The sequence below is a fragment of the Psittacula echo genome (genome assembly GCF_963264785.1).
Source record: "Psittacula echo genome assembly, chromosome: 1".
NCBI classification, from domain to species: domain Eukaryota; kingdom Metazoa; phylum Chordata; class Aves; order Psittaciformes; family Psittacidae; genus Psittacula; species Psittacula echo.
Genome location: NC_137735.1, coordinates 153,303,548 through 153,325,048, shown reverse-complemented (window position 1 = coordinate 153,325,048; position 21,501 = coordinate 153,303,548). Strand labels below are relative to the sequence as shown.

Here is a 21,501-nt window from a genome sequence, read left to right as displayed (position 1 = left end):
AAGAGGAATTAATAGAAGAGCAAGGACCGAAATCTCCAGTATATTTATTTGCACTCTGAAGAAAGGAAGGGAAGTTAAAAAACTTACTGTAAAGCAGATTAAATACCTATCTCCTCTAATTTAAGATCGCTTTCTTTTAATAGAATACAAAATAAGTACAGTTTTCTTCTAATGCATGCAGGCAAGATACTGTTGCTGCTAAAGGAGTTTGCTGAGGTGGCTCTGGCTAATTTGCTATCTGCTTGCCTTAGACCTAGTTAAGTTCCCTTCACATTAGCTTTACTTAAATGCTTTCATAACTCATGAATGAGAACATACGTGCTTCTCAACTGAAATACAAAGTGGAAGCATACCAGGAAAAAAAGAAGCTAAAAAATTTAGGTTTGACCCAAATAGTTTTAATCTACTGCTAGGACTACAGACAAGATAAACACGTAATGTAATTACTTCCCTTTGTGTAACACAACAGTATCAATAATGACTGAAGACTCTAGGTAGGGTTTGGGTTTTTTTGTGGGTTTTGTTGTAGCTTCTCCCTCCCCTCCTTTTTCTACACACAGCAATAGCCAAACACGTTCTCTGTTATGTGGCCAGAATAATGTTGTCATGTACATCTTCATGCTGAAAGCAACACTTTGCTTACACTATTGATCCTTCAGCACTCCCACTGAAGGCTGTGTCCAGTAATCTGAGCTCCAGATTTAGTGCCTTTTACTTTTTATGAGCTTCCAACACAAGTCTCCAGCTTGAAACTCTCCATTAGTAAATTACACAATGTAATTTATTTTTAAAGAGCAAATAATTTTTTCATCCTCATTATTCAAAGTGCTTAGATTTGACTACTTGTCAATTATTTAGTTTTTGTTAGTTATGATCAACCAAGAACTAGCAGAGAAAGCTAAACCTTATGCAACACTTAAAGCCAAAACAAAAAACATTTACTTAGTAAGTATTAATAGAGGACAAAACCCACAAGGCATCAGCATGCTTCAAACAGCCACATGCTTATAGTATGTTTCAACCACTTCAAGCTATAAACCCTCATATGCTTCTCACAGCTGAAGCTTCTGAACATCTGTCAGGCAGTTTCCAACATCTGGTTTTTTCTTCCCCCCCTTTACTTTTAATGAAAACTATGGAGTTTCATGAGCTCAACAGGTCCAACTGTCAAGCATCCTTAGAACAGGAAGGCTGGCTGATTTTATCCATCAGATGTCACTAACGGAAAGAAACAGTAGAAGCCTTACATAGCTTTAAAAACAACCCCCCACTGATTTTATGGCATCACATCTACTTTATCTGTAAATTCTTTAAGAGCAGAAGTCTTTTGTTCTATTTGGATAGTACTTTGTGGAAAAAAAAAAAAGAAAGAATGCACTGACATGACAAGAAAAATGTTACATCATTCACTTGCCTCTTTGAAACAAGAAAATTTCCCTTCCTCACTGGGCTTAAAAGCATCCGTTAGACAATGTCAACAAATTCAAATCCAGTAGCAAGCCCTCCATCTACCATACATGTCACTATTGTCTTTCAGCTGCCATTATAACAACCAGCTAAGGAAGTCAGAATAAAATTGTGGATGAGAACTTCCTGTTCTCTTATAAATAAAAGCACTGCAATTAATCATTTGCAGAGCAGAAAATCTGGCATCAGGAGATTCAGTTTATTATCTAGTTTGTGAATCTAAAGCAAGTTTCATCTAATAACCTTGTTTCAATATGCAAAAGTTCATACAAAATCTTCAGAAAGAAGTGATTTATGGTACTGTTAGCCTTCAGCAACAAATAACACAAAAATCAAGGTTAAAAATATAATAAGTAAAAGATAACACATGAGTATATTGTATGTATACACAGAGTGATGCCAGCCTAATAAAGGATATACTGAAACCAAAATCCTTACTTACTTCAAAAGGGAATTTATTGTGGAGAAACAAAGTAGTGGTCTCTATTACAATAAGCAACCAATTCAAGTGCACAGAAGCAGGACAAAAACCAGCATCTCATTTGAGCATACACCTCCTTCCAATATAGTATAAAGCAAATCTATTTTGATGTTTTATATTGATAATTGAAAAACTTGCAGAAAAGGTAAAGATACCAAAGACTCAATGCAATGATTACAGGGCACATGTGAGGAAAAAGGGATTAAATAGAACAAGATCATCAAGAACTTGTTCAACAAATCATCTGTCTTTAAGGTTCCAGAACTATCTAAAAGATACTGACACAGATCAAGTCATAGCCATATTTACCCACAGGCATATTTAAATGAATTTTATTAAAATTCAGAATAGTACTAAACCTTTTAGCTGAATTCTTGTTAGAGTTAGAAAACTAAGGTTTTATCAGACTCATTTTGTAGACTAACATGAAAACATATTAGTCCCACCCCTAAAAGTTGACAACATGACAAACAGCATAACGGGTAACAAAAGTAAGCTAATGACACTCCAGTATTACAACACGTATGTAATACTGTCTGATCTTTCAAACGGCCAACACCAATTTTTACTGACCCCTAATCTCTGGAAACCATGGAAGTCAGGATGTCCAGTGAAAGAAAACAAAGTACTTTATTGCACTAAGGAGAAAGTTTCCTATGATCTATTTATAAACTGGTAACACTTCTGTGCAAAGTCAGAATGTGTAACTTATTTTCTTAAATAAACAACAAACGAAACCTGTAGGCATTAGATTCAGTAGATTTCACTGAAAAACAAACCACACACCTTGGTTCTCAGTCTTACCTCAGCCCATTTAAGAATACAAGTCATGCAGAAGGTATGACTGCAGTTCTCAGGAAAACCAATCTCTTGTTCTAGAAGGCAGTTCAGACAGATGGGGCATGTGTCACCATCATATAATAAAGTAGAGCAGGAATAGCTTTCTTCATTTTCTTCACCTGGTATTATTAACATTGACACTTAGAATTGTTGACAGTTTTCGAAACAAAGTCCTTCTAGACTTTAATCATAAGGCAATAAGATAGACTTTTCTGTATTTAAAAGCAAGTTAACCAAGTTTTCAGGTCTAATGCAGTCAAGACACTGCCCAGAAGTAATTAAAGGAATGTGTTTCAGGTGAAAAACACTATGCACCATTTTTCATAGACTACTGTACCAATATTTGCCATAAAATAAAGGAAAGTTAGCTCTAGTGCTATTTAAATAAAGCAAGCATTACAGTGTTTCCTATTGGTCACATTGTCACGTAAACACTGTTCTCCCAAGTTCTTTCTCCTTGGACATTTGCACTCTCTCCATGAAATAAATTAGACCAGCTTATTCTATATACATTACCTTGTATACACATGGTCTACCTTTATTTCAGTTTACCAGTCCTTGAATTATTTTAATCTGAACATCTTCAAATATTTACCTAATCATGTGAATTAAATAAGAAGTGCTCCCAATTTTGTTAAAGTTAGAAACTGTTTTCAGGATATAAAAATGCAAGAACTTTTCTTCAAGGAATTTTACTCTAAATTAATAATTTTTTCTGAATAACAATTGCTATCTCCATTTTTGCTCTGCTACTAGACATCAACATGTTAAAAATAGAAAAGACAAGACAGGATTAGGGGACCCCACAGGTCAAAGAAAAATATTATGCTAAGATAGTGGTTATGTTTACATAACTTCTTTCAAAATAAGCAACATACTAATTGAGAGCAAATGTACAATCTGACCTTCACAGCTTGAACCTGAATAATGTACTTGAGTATTTCCACACACACAGACTTTACCTTCCATGCCTTCATGCTTCTGACCCTCAGTATCTTGAATACATTGCTTTCTGTTCTTCATCTTCTTTCAAAATGTAGTCTGGGAAATACAGAAATAATTCACATAGTTATTTAGATTGCAACTTAAAAATGACCACTATGGATTTAAAGAGTGCTCTCCGTTTCATCACACCTTTGTACAGTAGAGACACATGATGGAGAGTTAGCTATAGATCATTTGCAATCTGTTTACAATTTATGAGCATCATGAATGGTGTCTAGCAACCAGTACTTCCAACTTGGAAATTGTTTTTGTTCAACAAATACAAAGACCAGCAACAGTGCTTTTATTTTTAAAGGTTAAATGCATTGCTAAGTTTCTATGCAAACCACCCCACCTAACAGCACAGTAACTAATATCTGCAAATCGCCCTTCACAAATGGCTGAAGCAACGAAATTGAACACACAAGTACCAGAAGAGTTAGCTGCTTTCACACCAAGCATCACCATAGTAGTGACAAGTGGGAAAAATGAAAGCAAGCTTACATTTGCTTGCTTCTTATTTCTGTCATAAAATTAGAACTATCTGCACTCAAAAAATGCAGGGAAAATTACATCACTGAACAAAGGACAGGTCACATGTGCAAGTGCACTGGGGTATCTATCATGAATGGGGAGGATGTACCTTTTAACTGTTCTGCAAAGGAGCAGTGTGAAATAACACGGATATAGAATACCTTGGGGATTCACATCATAGAGGTTGAAAGAATTCAATCTCGTTAAGAAACAGCAAAGGTATGTTCTTTGCAGGTTCACCTACTACATGCAGAAATAAATGCACTTGAAAAACAAAGAACTGAAAAACCAAGGACTGAATCTCCTGCATTTCAAACTCCTGTAGTCACAGCAGAGATGGTATACAGGCACCCAAAGCTCCAACCTAACAGCCATAGAGGGACCAGCAGTTTTCTCTGGAATTATATAAAGCTTTAAAAATTATTATTTAAAAGGACAACTCAAAACTTCACAAAAGACTGAAGAAGTCATAAATTAGCAAGATCTGCTATATTAGCACTCAAACCTGAAGCAAATCAACTGAGATTTCAAACCCCTTACTCTTTAATGCCTTTACTGGTCAAAGCAGCAGGACAGAACTGAGAACACCACAATCACACTCAACTAAACTTCCTCCTATTTCACTTACAAACTACACTAGTTTACCACCTGGACACCCAGGAAGGGGAAGAGACAGAATCTGCCTCCCAAAACTCTTCTTCTGGTCAAGTCTTTATTGCTTGATCTTGGCAGCAGGAAGCGTTCTAATGATCATTTCTTTTTACTGATGAAAGAAACGCTGCCGCACATGCTCATCACATAACATGCTTCTCACTTTCCTAGGCAATCCAGGGAAGCAGGACTCTGATCTGAGAGTCTTGAACAGACAGTTCATTAAAGAAATGGTCAAAACTGTGAAACTAATCAGAAATCTGTAATTAGAATTCTAGCTGGCTTCAGTGTTCCCATTAGGAACTACTTTTTAACCCCCCCACAAGGAATGTATGAATCAAGTTAACCGAGGAGCGGGGAAGGGAAGGGAGAAGGAAAGACTGAGGGAGCTGGGTCTCTATAGTTTGGAGAAGAGGAAACTGAGGGGTGACCTTATTAGTGTATATAAATATATAAAGGGAGAGTGTCACGAGGATGGAGCCAGGCTCTTCTCAGTGGCAAACTATGATAGGACAAGGGGTAATGGGTACAAACTGGAACACAAGAGGTTCCACTTAAACTTGAGAAGAAACTTCTTCTCAGTGAGGGTGACGGAACACTGGAACAGGCTGCCCAGGGGGGTTGTGGAGTCTCCTTCTCTGGAGACATTCAAAACCCGCCTGGACACATTCCTGTGTAACCTCATCTAGGTGTTCCTGCTCCGGCAGGGGGATTGGACTAGATGATCTTTTGAGGTCCCTTCCAATCTCTAGCATACTGTGATACTGTGAAACAAAAAGCTAGCTGTAAAGCTAGCTGTATAGCACTACATTGCTATCCTATTTTGATGCAAAAAATCACTTAAAAAAAAAAAATCATTAGGATAAATGTCATTAACTGCAGAACAGTTACCAGCACTAGTATTAATGCAAACTATATTGTAGTGAATGCCATAAGTTATATGCAAGTTCTGTTAGAAGAACAACCACTGATCAGATCACCAGCTGTTATCCTTTGAAGGCAAGATGAAAGCCAGCAAAGCCAAACCACTACTTTAAATTTTAATGCCTTAAACAAGCAAAATCTGCATCAAATTAGGACAGGTAAGACCACCCAAACCACAAATGAACTTAAAATATGACACCAAGGACTGTTGCTTTCACTCTGATTTGCAAGAGGACTTAAGTGGCCTTGGTCCCAGGAAGTTTAAATCATGCAGTGGTGTGTGGCATACATGCCTTTCTGTATAAAACATAAGAACACTCCTTGTGCTCTACATTCTGACAAAACATCAGCAATGCTCTGCAGAAGCAGAAAAATACACAAGCTGTGCTCAAACCTCTCTGTACCCTACAAGTCCCAGGACACCTCACAGCTGACAGTTTAAAACTAAGATCAAGAATTCTGCACTCTGCATCCATCCACAGTAAAGTTTATACAGACACAATCTAGATACCAAATTGTAACTTAAGCAGTAGCTGTAGAGTTCATGCTTATTAGAACGGGGGTCTTGAGCTCACTAAGGCAGATTACAGAAACAGAACTCACAGAAGCTCTTCAGATTTGTTTCTCCCCAGAAAAAGTAACCTTTCCTCCATTCTACTCTTTCTAGGCACACAGATATCCCAGAAATTCTTGCAGTTACAGTAACTAGGAAAAAAGATCTTAAAATTTTGACAAGATACCAGTAAACCCAAGTTGTGCAGCAAATGAGAACATTTATGTGGTGTTACATCACTCTTCTCACAAACTCAATATTTAAACAGATGCTGAGTGCTGCTAATGCATTTCACAGATCACTTTGCACAGCACAACTTTTGTTTGACACTGTGCATTTTGCACAACACAGCACAGAAATTTAAATATAAATATTTACAAATAAAGTAAAAGACATCATCAAAATTTACATACTATTTAACATATTAACTTTGGAAAGACTATTTTCCCCCCTGCTTTACAAGGGGCATCACAGGCCTTGGAATACGGGAAGAGTTAACACTAAAGACTACCATTAAACTTGTAAAATTAAAAACAGAGTTAGGAAAGGAGAACACAGTGGTTTAAGAGGAGCAGAAAGCACAAACCCCAGAACTCTTTTTTGTCCCAAAATGTGACATAATCCTCTAGATTCTTTTGAACTTTGAGAACATTTGGAAGTATTTCTCAGACTTCATCATTCCAGCTGCATGCCACACAATGAATCTGTAGTCTTGGTTGGAGGGTGGAGAGACAGTGAAAGAAGCAAGATAATTTTTTTTGCCATTCTTCCAGTTACCAATTTGTATGAGCTCACATGAAGATCGCATTATGTCCATACCCATTGCTGTGTCCAATCAGGTAATACATATTTGAAGACTGCTAATATCCAGAGTACTTCTACCACATTGCACTGACTTGTGACCAACACATTTTAGTTATGATCATTTAATTGTTGATGTGAAATATTAGAAAGTACGTAAGACCCATGCATGCAAGACACTTGACAAGACAGCAATAAGCACTATATTATGTTACTGCTGGCAAAAATCGAAATCAACCCCCCTCACAGCTCCATAGATAAAATACTTTCTAAGAATGTCTGAAGACAACATAGCATTACAGCCAAGATGCTACTTTTCTGTGCTTGTAACTTCCTTTGTAAGAGAAATGCCTTATTTAATTTCATATTTGAGATAAAGAGAAGAATACTTTAGCATATTGAACTGAAAACAGTGAACAAGGACATTACCACAAGTACACACTCTGCCCCATCACCTTGTTATTTCAAAGTAATTAAAAGTTTCTAGGTTATTCTTCAAAAGAAATTCCTGTTCTTGTCTTCATGGAGGGCAGATGCCAAGCACATCTACCACCAAAAATTCTTAAAAAGTGTTAACCACAGAATGTGGGAATACATTCATCATTGTCCATCTGAAGAACGTAGTTTCCTAATATACTGAAGCAACTCCATAAAGCAGACTGATATAAGTGCTTTTTACACACTTAATCTTCTGTATCACAAAAATGTGTGGTTTACCTTCTCTATTAACACGAACTACTCCATGCAATTCATAAACTAAAAATACAGATGTATTTCAACACTAATTCACTGTGCATGCAGAAAGAAAAGACTTGGTCTGTTCAAAGTCATGTAAATGAATTTCTTACTAGACTAAAATCTATTACAGAAAAATCTTCAATTGGAATAGAAAAATCACTGGATTAAAATTTAGAGTAACCTAATTATGAGTAACACATAAAATTAGTATGTGCCTCCTTTTTGACTAACTCTAAAGACAAAGTCTTTATGCCCTGTAAATAAACTGCAAAAGCTAAAAATACACGCTACTTCTAATACAGAGACTATTTAGGGACCCATCTACACAGAAGTACACTTGCTCAGTGAGAAAGTGGAATGGAAATCAAGAACACATGCAGCAAGATCTTCAAAAAGCAAGTGCAAAATGATGTCCAAGACTAGCTTGTTATTGTTCCCTTACAGACTGACCTTAGGAAACATTTGTAATTAACCTTTCAACTTCTTAGATACATTTTGCATCAATACTCGTAATAGTGACTTACTCGTACTGTTCTATTAAAAAGCTTTTATTTTAAAAAGGATTTGTGGTACTTAGTTGTGATTTGACTTCTTTAATAATTCAAGAAACAAACAGTTTCAAATATGAAACAAGTCAGCCATACAGTTTATTTGCTTAAGAAAACAACAATTTAACACCCTTTACTCCCATCAAAATGAAATATTGGGCAGTATTAAGCAGGGCTCTATTTCACCCTATGCATTTTGATGGATTTTTGAAAACTTCTGCCAGAAGTCCTGTGCCACCTTGGAGATGGGCTGAGGAAAACACTTGGTATTTCCAATGGCAGCTGGAAATTTGGAAAGCTTTTGACTTACTTGTATAGCTGAGCATAACACAACACATACTCAAAAAAATCCCCAAAAAGACACTACTGGGTACTTGCAAAAGTAAATCAAGAACCTTCACAGTTTTTTTTATTTGGGAAAACTTTTAATTTGTCCAAACAGACTGGAAACTTGACTTGTTTCAAGTGACAATTCAGTGATGCTATTCACCCTCCAATAAATAAAGGCTAAACTGAGGATCTAGAAGCCCTTATCCTGAATTTGCTCCTTTGTGTAGTAAAATCTCATGGCCGAGAACATTAGTGAGAATAGAACCAATAAGCACACTCAAAAGATAAAGGGATCTCTACTCTTTGTATGCTCAAATTGCACCTTGTCTGCATTCCCAAATGGAATGCCACAGAATCAACAAAGGTGAAGACAAAGAAAAGAGACCAGCACCATACTTCGGGGAATAGAAAGAAAAACCTTCTTCTATAGGCGGTTTAAGCCTATTCATGTTGATCCAGTGTCTTCGAAAGAATCAGTGCTATTCAAGCAAGGAGACACTGCTGATTTAAAGACTCTTTCCAGACGCTTTAAGGATGCAATTACCCAAGAAAGCTAATCTAATCTAACAGCTTGCTGCCACCAAAAGAAGCAGCTCTGTTTCTCACCACTAGTGATGGTGAGCAGACTCAGCTAAGAGCCACGTGTCTGCCAAAGACATTGCAAGTGACAGAACAGGAGAGGGGGAGGAAAGACATGAAACGCGACTGCCCCTTTTGGCAGTGGCAAGGTGCTAGAATAGCTAAGACTTTGTTGTCAAACTGCCCCCTTCAAGGACACGGCAGTACCTATATTACCTGCCAAATCCATGAAAACAAGATAAAGTCACAGAAGAAAACTGTTAAAGACAAATGGCTGGAAAACAGCTAGAATTATACCATTCTGAGCAGTACACTGCCTTCTGCCAACCTTCTCCTTCCCTAAGCAGAAATTTAAAAAAACAAAGCATTGCAGTGGATATCCTGCTCAGGAATTCTTTTTCCACATTCTAGCAGCAAGACACTGACAAGCGCACTTACATTGTAGATGCTGTGGCTACAGCTATATCTGTGCTAGATTCAATGCTTTCATTTCTGTGGCCACCTCAACAATAACAAACCGAATGGCAGCTCTGGATGCTCATGTCCAGACAGCACTCACAGAAGTATACAGGAAAACATCATAACTGCCTCCTAAGTGAGGAAGGCATGCACAACTCAATAGAAATGTGCAAATACAGCTTGAAAAACTGCTGCTGTGGCTCAGATGCAGTAATTACCATCCAGCAACCTGTCTGACCATCCAAAGAGACAGGAACTTAAAGGAGGAATTAGAACCTTTCAGTGGACACACACACAAGGTAATTTCCTTCCTGTATAAAGCTTATAATCATAAACTGGCTCAAAATCTGCAATAGAGAACTTTTCATGGTAACTCAAGGGAGTAGGCAATGTTCCTCACTGAAGTTTAACAAAAGAGTACCTGCAAGACACAGGCAAAACATCAAGGCAGTAAGAAAGATGTCATTTTATAAGACCTTACATATTTGAGAATATTCTATAAACAGTGGGGGACACACCAAGTCTTCTACAGAATGTTACATGCTGAAGTGCTGCTACAGATCAGATTGAACTCTACAGTCTAGCATTTAAAACACTTTTGTTTACTGGGCAGTATGAAGTGGTCAGTGTCTGCAGTACCATTTCGTGTATCCATGCCATGCCAAGTCATGATGATCCACAAGTTTCTTTAGTATTTTACAATTACTAACAGTACCTAATGAATACTTTATTCATCATAGGTTATTCAGATGTCTAACGGTAAATAACTGTGTTCTAGCTCTACTTACAAAAGTTCCTATCCAAAAACCTTCAGCACAACACAGAACTAAACAGACAGACTACCAGCTTGGAAAAAAAGGGCAATGTACTTATATCACAAAACTTGTACTTTGTTGTTAATACTTCTAACAGCATGGTGCTGATTTAATGTTCTTAAGAGTTATCATCAAACCCAAAAGAAACACAAAACATAACAGATTTACCCATATGAAAAACTGAAGATAGTAACAAAGTTCGTATCATCAACAGGTATCTACTAAGGAACTTTCCGTCTCTCTCTGTACTGGGAAACTCATATATGGCACAAGCACCTCTCTTCACCTCAAAATCTCAGTCATGCAGCTGGCCCCCAATCTACCAGGCTTCACATTCCTCTCCTTCCTAAAGTAGCCAGGTTTTAGCTAATAATAAAGAAAAATAAGGATGTAGATTACAGATGAACCATTAGCACTGGAAAACAAGCAGTAACAAAACAACAAACTCAAAAACCTTGTGCTAAAAGCCAACTGACAGTAAAGCTATCACAGCCTTCAGTGAAATTCTAAATCCCATCCCAAGAAATCATCCAAAACAGTGAGCCATTTTATCACTCTTAAGTAGTAGATAACTAAAGACAACAGGCACAGACAACACAAGGCACCAAGGTTTGTGAAACACTGTTGTATCGCCCCTCCTCCCCAAAACATGACACCCATGCCAGGGCTGATTTGCTCGTCAGAAGCAGGAGCATCCACATAACTAGTGGGATGATCCACATAAAGACTGATACTTCCGCAAGCCAGAAGAGGTATGATGTTTGACCAGAACAGTTAAAGCATCAAAGGGATATTAATTCTCTTTGTCAAAAACACACTGAAGACAGTTTCCCTGTAAGTATCAGTTCTCACCACTCTATCACACAAGGCTGAGCCCCATTTTCTGAGAAAGCTCATGAAGTGAAAGAACGTTGATTACAAGCTTGCACAGCAGTTAGCACCTCTCAGACATGACAAATTTGAGTTTGGTATTAAACTAGTTACCTTACTGGCACTGAGGAATAACCATCTACAGCAGGCAAATTTAATTTTCATCTTCCTGCACTATCAACCATAAAATACTTTGTTCCACTAGAATACATCTATCCTAGAAGTTTTGAATGGCTCTGAACTCATTTTAAGGGCTCATACCCAGTAAGCAGGAAGGAGAAACTGTACTTCAATCAAAACCAATTATCCCTCCAGCACTTTCAGCATCAGTCGGCAGCTGGGAGGTTACTCACCAGACCACATGACATTACAGGCCAAAGTTTAGTGAAATGACAGCTCTATACTATCAGAAAGTTCAGGGTGACCATTGACAACCAAGACGGCCCACTGCTTAGGCAAATTCAATTGGCAGACTGAGAACTAGATGAAGTTAAACTTACTAGTCAGCAAGGAAGAAGTTAAAAAAGCACTTTGGGGAGTTAGCTGTCACAGTGCAGTCTCATTTGATTCAAAGTCCTATGCTGATCAATCTAACCTGCAATTTAAAGCTATGTGTGCATCCCTACTGGCTCTTTAGGGACATTACTCAAGTTTGTGAGAAAACCCTGATGCACTCTGCCACAGGACAAACTAGGTTACTCAAGCCTCTGTCAGCTCTTGACAATGCAAAGGCAGCGAGGACAAAGCTGTGCAGTTTTCCTGAACACTGAACTAAGGCAATTTTGCATGATAACTCCTCACTAAGGCTGCCACTCCTAACACTGCTTTCCAAAGATATTCTGTATTATACAAGATAATGACAGACTCAATCTTTACAGAAGTGCAGGGCTGGGTCCATGAGAACCCTAAGACAAAACACTTCATAGGAAGCATGGTTAATTCCCCCCAGAAAAAAAAACAGCTTCATTTATACAGAAGACAGGATAAACAGAATCTTCTAAAGACTGATATAAGATGATGAAATGTATTTTTACATTTATGTATTTTGCTTTCCAAACCAGTACTTGCAAAAGAAGGTAATATTCCCTGCTGTTTCACATGTGTATGTGTACGATAAGACTCCCAACAGAAGCAACATTATAGCACAAACACCACCGTAGGGATGACACACGTGTACGCCAGGGGCTAAGTCATGCTGTTTCATATACTGATTAATAAAACACTGAAGTACTATATAATGATTAACATAATACAAAGAAATATGAAAAACAGTGTACATATAATTTATAACATTCTCTTACAAAACATACAGTTCAGCACTTAGGTGTTTCTTTTAAGTAATCTGACTAAACAGGATGAAACTGAGATTTAGAAATAACAGGAACTAATTAGGGATTAGGTACTACTGTCATGGTGCACATGGTCCAAGCAACTAAATCAAATCAGCATAAACTCCTGACCTTGCCTTCCGCTGCTGAGGGTCCTTAGTCACATGCATGCTTTTGCAGCTGGAAGGGATAGCGTTACATACCAAAGTCAGCAAAAAAGGGTCAGCCATTTCCAAGAACAGCTTAAAAAAAAAAAAAAAAAAAAAGAGTACTTTTTCCAGCCACTTGGAAGCACTCACTGGTGTTTTCATGCTTTCCACCAAAGAGCAGATATTTGGCAGTGGGTCACTAAGATCAAGAACATGCTTTCCACACTAGCAACCATTCCAAATCTAGCCATGTCACAGATCTGGGAAAAACAAGTTTGCATTTACTGGAGACATTGTTACTAGTCATTGCATTTATTTTCCCATAAACTGGATCTGTGCTTAGTATATACTAATAATTTCAAGTTCCTATCCCATTGCTACACTGCACATGCAACATTCTCACAAGATGAATGAGCATACTTCAGCCAGTGCTATGGCAACACAGCAGGACTTGTTGCAATCATTTCTCTGATGCTAAAGAAACTAGGAAGACCATCTTTATTTTTCTTAATACCATCCTAAACATACCCAAATAACTGGATTTAAACACCAGGGATGCACGAGCTGAACCAGAAGACCTTGCAAAGACAGCACTGGAAAACCTACTTCTTTTTAACAGTGGGAGACAAAATGGTGGGCAAAACTAATGGAGTAAGACTGAACTCAAACGAAAAGCTCAGGGGCAGTAGCAATAGCAAGAAGCACACTTGATATACAAAAAATTAACTGGGCAACAAAATCAGAGTGGTAGGTGATTAGAAAAGTATATTGTGCCAAAGAACAGAGCTGAAACCAGCTAAGGAAGACATAGCATGCTATTGTCCCATTACAGACTGGCCTTATTCTTTCACCCAAATCATGGTGGTCTTACTTCTCAGCTTCCAAATGTCAAATCCCTGCAAACTGAAGGGCATACCTCTAACAAAATTTAAGCAATGTAAAGGCTTCTCTGTAATTTTATGGATTTACTGAAATGTAAAAAATGCACTACAAAAAAAATGGCATAGAATCATACACATACATTTGATAAAAATATACCGAATTTGAGTCTTCTGTTAAAAGCATGCTGTTCTTTCATTCTAAGCATCAAACCAAGAGTTTAGTAATATAACCTATTATTTTGGTATTAAAAAAAAAAAAAAGTTTCCATAAAAAGTATTTTCAGCTTACATGTGAAATACACAGACCTTGATTCAAAAACAAACAAAAAGAAAGTTACACAGCCATTTAAAAATACATTTTGTCTCTCAGAGGCATACTTTTTTAGAAAAAGCACTAGACGAAGCACTAGGTGTCAGAAACATGGTCCTAAAGCTTCTTTTGACTTTGAATAACAGTACTTTATAAGCTTAGGTCAAAACCCTACACTAACCTCCCACAAATCTCCAGCAAAAAGAAATGCTTTATTTTTGGAAAATGGTGGGAAAAATAAGGAATTTATGACAACTGAAATAATTTTAAGTGTAACTGTACTTTGCACAAGAACTCCAACAATATTTGAAGAATAACAATGCATTACATATCATTCCAGAAGTAGTAGATAGATGGGGATTAAGCAGTTTCAATTACTGTTGATCTTGCTTTCACAGCACTTACTCAGCGATCATTTTCATGATAGCTAAAATAAAGCTAGAAAAACATAATCAGGAATGGAAGACAGGTATGTGAGAAAAGGTTTCCTTAACACCAGCAGCAACACACAAAAGGTAACAGAAACTCTTAACCATGTAAGAGAGAAAACCCAAATCTGAGCTTGAAAATAGAACCTGAGATGCACCACCTTTCCTTTCAACTTGTGAAGAGAGCATACTAATAGAAAAACCTGATCACCATTTTGGGTTGCTTTTACTATATAGATGGCATCAAGAAATTACCTATTAAAAAATGGTACTTTACTGTGAATCCTTAAGTAACCAACCTAGGTTTTGTTGTACTTGATTATTCTATCTCATTGCAAGGCTTCAAAAAGAACTGAAGCTTCCTGCATCAGCAATACTAGAATCTCCTGCCAGTGATGAACCCCATTCTCATTCAAAGTTTCTTTCCAGAATAACCACAACACAATCACTGATAACAACTGACTTATCCAAGAGTTCTGTAAGATGCCTTTCCTGTTTGGGCTAATGAAACCACACTGTAAAAATCACAGTTGCATAGGTTTAGAGAGAAGAATATACTTTACCATCATTGTTCTAGGTAATTTTATTTGGTAACATCTCTAAAACAAAACTCCAATGAGTTCAAGGTAGTCCTTACAAACTGCTTTTCCCCAACCATTTCATAAGACTTCCAATTACTTTCCATTACAGCTATATATCCACAGGAGTCACTGCCTTTCACATCACAAGTAATAAACCAAGTATGTTTAAAAAAAAGCAAAGCTGTGTACAAGTGCTTATTCAGTGGTTGTACAGAAAGCAGAGAAGAATTCTGTTGTTCCTCCATGTCCAGAATTGCTGAAGCCCAAATAAGACTGCACATCTACCTTCAGATTGTACCTTAAACCTCAAGTTTTGAATATCAGTACAGCTCAGTTTGTTGCAAGGGTCTCTATCTCTCCAGTGGAGCACCAAGAAAGGTAGAAGTCTTCATGCTGCAGTTTGGCCTGTGCTGCTATCTAAGTTATGCACATATATGAAGATTTCTGTCAGACACTGAACCCATAGAATTTCACATTCTTATTACTGCTGGCAGTCTAACAAAAGCCAGGTGGTAAGCAAAAAGACAACACACAACTCACTTGACGTTTCCAAGTAATTTTGTACTAGCTTGGAAAAATTCCAAACATCATTAAATTCATCACTTGGGTTTACTCACAGATAGTACCTTTGAAGGCAGATCAGAGTTAAGCAGTACTTACAGACCAAACAACAGTGGAACAAAGATTGCATTTTAATGGGAGTTCACTAATCCTTAAATAAAAACTGCATTAAGACAGACATTACTATTAGTGTCTGTTAGAAAAAAGTAATCAGATACTGCAATTTACCACAGTATTAGGCTTTATAAAACAGCTTCTGGAAGACACATTTCTTGGTCTTCCCAATTCTCTCTAAAAATGACTGAGTTTATATTTATACACAAAAATCTCAGGATATTTATACACAAAAATCTCAGGAAGTTAAGAAGAAATACCACTGGCCACAGAAACATAAAATTAGAATGTTACTTTTTCATGTTTGCTGAACATTGAGTTCATGGAGCATTCCATAAGTGCTCCTGAGTTAAAATTCAAACTTTATGTTCTCATGGGGAAAGAAAAAAAAGAGTATACTACCATTCATTAGAATAATCTGTAAGATAGTACTACTTGATAATAAAGAATGAATGGGAGAAAATACTCATTTTAGCACAACATACATAAGTGTAAGGCACGGATGCTTACAGATGCGGGAGTAATATGTTACCCGAATAAATGCATTCTACACAAAGATAATTTTAATCTTGCCTACTTACACATAATTAAATGCAGTATTTTGATAATCCTTTATCAAGGCAGTTACTTTCCCCAGCCTAGGAGTGACAACTTCCACATTTGGTTAAATTTAATTTCTTTCTCCATCTAAGTCTTGAGGAAAATTATCTGATGTGCCATAAAAATAAGATGTAGAAAACCTGAATGTTTTTAAAAGTATAAGGCAATTTCCTTGGCACTTTTATATAAAAACAAACAAAAATATCCAATTCCTATTAGAAAAACTACTTGTTGAATCTGGTATGGGCCACTAAAATACTTAATTATGCACATTCAACTGTTGAGGACCCTTCCAATATTGTGCCTTTGGCGCTTCAACAGACCAACATGCAGAGGTGATGGATAACTGTTCAGGATAGCAGAGCTGCAGCTTCAGGGAACAGAAAGGCAGCTGTGCATTCACCTTCCATCTTCCAGTGGCTGTAGTTCTCCATTTGTTATTTTACAACCATAGCTAACTTCCTACACAACAGAATCGCCCTACTCAAGCAGTTCAAGGGACCAAAACTAAGCAACTTCCAAACCCAAATCAGAGATGTTCACAGCCCTCTGCATGTAAGCTGTGTCCATATCCTCAACTTCTGGGTACAAAGAGATCAAACAAGTAGGGAAAAGAAGACACAATGTCACTGCACTCATATCCTCTCAGATAAAGGATGCTAACCTCCAAGGCAAGGTGGACTAGTACATACAGATGAAACAAAACATGCTTACACTGCTGAAAAGCCATGAAGGAGAAGTGCTTTAAAGAATATGCACATTAGAGCCTCCTGGTATTTATGACTACAGAAAAAGGGTTAAAGTATCAACCTGTTTAACACTGTATCTTCAACTGGGCGGGGGGGGGAACAAAAAATATTTGGGCAATGCTGAGACTTATAAAACCTTAATCTTAAAATGGTTTAGCAGATTAGCTGTAACCATTTCAGAACTCATTCAGACAACTTGATACAATGGTTGACCACAACAAATAATCAGTTCAGCTATGAGCAGGAACTGGACTGCATGGTTTTGTTACTATTAACTGGAAGAACATTTTTTTCTCCCTCACCTTGGACTGCTGGCAAAAAAAATCCCAGCAGTGAACAGTGAACTGTCAGATCCAAGAATTATAGTGTAGGTATGGCAAGTCAGTCCATCAGACTTTTTCCAGCAGTGGTGGAATCTGTCCCCTCCCTTCCAATATAATGTATGTTTAAATATAGAATCATAGAATAGTTAGGGTTGGAAAGGACCTTAAGATCATCTAGTTCCAACCCCCCTGCCATGGACAGGGACACCTCACACTAAACCATGCCACCCAAGGCTTTGTCCAACCTGGCCTTGAACACCGCCAAGGATGGAGCATTCACAACTTCCCTGGGCAACCCATTCCAGTGCCTCACCACCTTAACAGTAAAGAACTTCTTCCTTATATCCAATCCAACTGAAATAAATTTACCCTTTAATTACTAAATAAAGCCAACTTTAATAATTTCTAGTTTTACACAGTGGAAAAGTGAGGATAGTGGAAAACTGAGAACATTCTACAAAGAATCCCTGTAACAGGAAAACAACAACAAATGTTTGTACCCAGAACAGAACCATCACACATCATGAGCAGAACCATCTACAAGTTTTAGAAAACCAGAGGGTAGAAGTCATGCATCAACTGTGTCAAACTACAGTAACTTGAAAGAACAAAGAAACTATTATCTGTATGTTTCAAAAGCAATAGCTGAATAACTGGAAAATAAGACAAACTTACATCTCCTTGTGAAATCAAACTCAACAACCTTCACACTGTGTTCAAGCACTAGAGATTTCAAATTCTTCTTCAAATACTTCTCCAAATTCCTGGAGAAGTATTCCCAAATGTAAAGGTAATACAAATAACAAGATAAACTAGTGAACCCATAAACCTGCTACTAAAGAAGGCCTGAAAAACCATTCTCTTTGAAGACTACTTGGAAGAGAGAGATTTCCACCCCACTCCCCTCACCCCCCCAGGCCACAAAACAGTTGTCTGTTCTGCTAATTTACAAGCAGACTTCAAGGCAAGTGGAACGTGAAAAAAAATTGATGGATTTCTTTATTTGGGCCTTTTATCACTCTGGAAATTGACACATCAACAAATGTAAACCACTGAAAGGAAAGCTGCAAAAGATTTAACATTGTGACTAAGAGCCTAAATAGCCCCTCCCCCAACTATTTCTCATCCAAGGAAAACACAACAAACATTATCTTCCTACAAATTCTAAAGGAAACGTTTGAAAAAGTACTTGGGGTCATATCCAAGTCTTTTCCATGTCATTGCAGAGGATGCTATCCATTTTTTTTTAATCCTGTGAATCTCTAAATACAGCTTTCCACATAATACAGAGACATAGATTACCACATATAATCAACCAAATAACAGCTATTCTTTTGTCATCCTGTCATTTCTTTTAAGAAGCCTAGTATTTATTTATGCTAAGATCGAAAGAATCCATGATAAGTGTCTAAAGACTTCAGCCATCCTCCTTCTTCCATGCGCGACAGTTTGAATACCCACGCAGAAATGCACACAAGTTAGATTATGCTTCACTTAAAACTATTATTCACTGAAAGAAAATTAAGAGCCCCAACACATTAGTGATATGCAAACGTAACATCAGACACTAAGTTAGCTAGAGCTCCTTTAAATGTTATTGAAGCTATAAAATTACAACCTTAAAATAGCTGTTGAATAATCAGAGACATTCCATTATATAATTAATTAGTTGTGAACAGCTTTCACCATCTCTTAGCATTTCAAATAAATGATTCTTCGCCAGCAGTACCTAGTTACTGATAAACAAACAGTAGCTACTTGGCCCCTTTTGTTATGTCATTCTTCCTGAAAGTTTATAATTAATTAGCAGTCTAAAATAAAAGAACAGCGAGAGGAAGGGGACCAGTTCTACTCCTACCAAAACTGTTCTTAAGTTCTAAACGTGGAGGCAGCTTCTCAAAGATAAGTTACATTCGAGGCTCAGGATAATAATAATCTTTAATACTCACCAAAGGGAAAAAAGAAATAACTAGGACACAATGTACTCTAAACCACAAGCAGGGCTGGAGCCTCACTGGCTTGATAACCGCACCACATCCAGGCTTCAGTGTTACTCTGTGCAACTTGACTGCTGTTTAAATCAGTCGCGATGCCACAACAGCTGAGCCGGGCTTTAAGCACAGCCTCTCCGTGCAACTTCCTCCACAACTGCGAAGTCTCCGCTAACTCCTGCTCCTCGCAGCCGCCGCTGCCGGTATTTGCAACCCCGGGAAGCGGCGGGACAGCGCTGCCGCCCCGGGCCGGGATCTTTGCTCAGGCCAGCGCCGCGGCGGGAAGGTCCCTGCGGCCGCCCGGCTCACGGATCACCGGGCAGGCAGGGCTGCCGGTCATCGTGCCCCGATAGCAGCCGTCAGCGCGGAGGGAGCCGGCGGTCTCCGGGGCACGGCCGCTGGCCCCGGTCGCCCCCTTTGTTTCCTCTCTCGCCTCGGGAAACGAGGCTGGCGGGAGCCGGCCCCCCCCCCCCCCGCCCGCAGCGGCCTGTCACAGCGGCCGACAGCCAGTACCGGGCCAGGTCACCCACACGGCCGGCGCCACGACGCGGGCAGCGACAGGAGGGGACAAGAAGGGGGGAAGCCCGAGACCAACAGCAAATCCCGCCCTCTGCCCGGCGGGAGGAAGAGGGCACTCGAGCCAGGCGGGCTGCCACCAGAGGCGAAGGCCCCGGCCAGAGCGGGATGGCAGCACCGCCCGCACCCCTCCCCTCCCCTCCCTCCCTCCCTCCGCCCGGCCCGCCGGCACCCTGCCCCTGCCCGCTGCCGGGGAATGGCCCCGAGCACTTTTCAGCCGCCACACAGAGACTCTGAGGGAGGCGCCCGCCCTGGCCCTGGTCCCGGTGTTCACCTGGCGCCACGGAGTCCCCTCGCACGGTCACTGCTCCGCGGCCGCCCGCACGGAGCGGAGGCTCCGGCTCTTTGCGATTCCTCGCTCCTCCTCGGGGCTTCCGGGAGCGGCGGCCACCACGGCCGAGGAGCGTGTGCCCGCCCGGTCGCTCGGTTGTGAGGCGAGGCGGGCTCTGCGCGGCGGGGCCCCGCTCAGCGCCCGCCCGGCCACATGTCCTCGCGCGGCCGGCAGTGGGCAGCGCCGGTGGGGGCCGCAGGGGGGCGCTGCCGGGCCGCCTTCCGCCTAGGGGCGGGGGGGGTGTCTATGGAGAGGGGGCGGTGGCGTGGCGGCGGGCGGGCGACGCAGCCACCACCGAGACGCCTCCAAACCGCCCCGCCCCGCCGGCAGGAGCATTGTGGGATCAGTCCTCCGGCGGCAGGTTGAAGGCGGGGGGGGGGGGCAGGCGGGAAGGGGAGGACACGTGATCTGCCACCGCCGCCCGCCAGCGAGGAGCCAATGGGAAGAGGGTGAGCGGGGGCCGGGGCGGGGCGGGGTCTCTAATCGCGGGCGGGTGCGCCCCCTGGTGGCGGCGCGGCGGCGCGGCGGTGGCCGAGGGATGCCCGGGCGGTGACGTCATCTTGCCGCGCCGTGGGTGCGCCCTGAGTGGCTTGTTTTTAATTGCTATTTTTAATTATCGTTTTAATTACACCAGAGACAGGCAGCGTTGGCCGGAGCCCTGAGGCCGCGGCAGCCCAGCACCACGGGAGGGCGCGGTGGGGATGGCCGTCGGGCATAGGCCCAGCCAGTCGGGGCGATGGCGGCCGTGGGGCGAGGGGCCGGATGCCTCCACAGGGGTGCTGGTGCAGTCCCCGTGTGTTTGCGGTCAGGCACCGGAACCGACGCTGTGAGGGGATGACGGCGGCGCGGATCCCGCTGTGCGCCTCGGGAGTGCCTGGGGTGGGGTCAGTGGTGATTGGGGCTTGTGGGCCGCACGGAAGTAGCGAGGTTTAGTTCTTATCTGTTTGTATAGCCGGTGTTTTTAGAGCAGTTTCATATAGGGTCATACATCCTGGTAACAGCGAA

At 40.2% G+C, this 21,501-nt stretch overlaps 1 protein-coding gene across 2 annotated transcripts in view; it reads right to left on the bottom strand.

Moving 5' to 3' along the window:
- Positions 1-20,793, bottom strand: part of SCAF11 (SR-related CTD associated factor 11) — a 47,616-nt gene extending 26,823 nt beyond the window's left edge. For both annotated transcript variants that reach the window (XM_080630041.1, XM_080630042.1), the window contains exons 1-3: positions 20,440-20,793; positions 3,751-3,829; positions 2,753-2,907 (exon numbers count right to left, since the gene is read on the bottom strand). In XM_080630041.1, coding sequence (XP_080486167.1) covers positions 2,753-2,907; positions 3,751-3,811 — 216 coding nt within the window. In that variant the 5' untranslated portion in view covers positions 3,812-3,829; positions 20,440-20,793. The remainder of the gene's footprint in view (positions 1-2,752; positions 2,908-3,750; positions 3,830-20,439) is intronic.
- Positions 20,794-21,501: the final 708 nt, after the last annotated feature.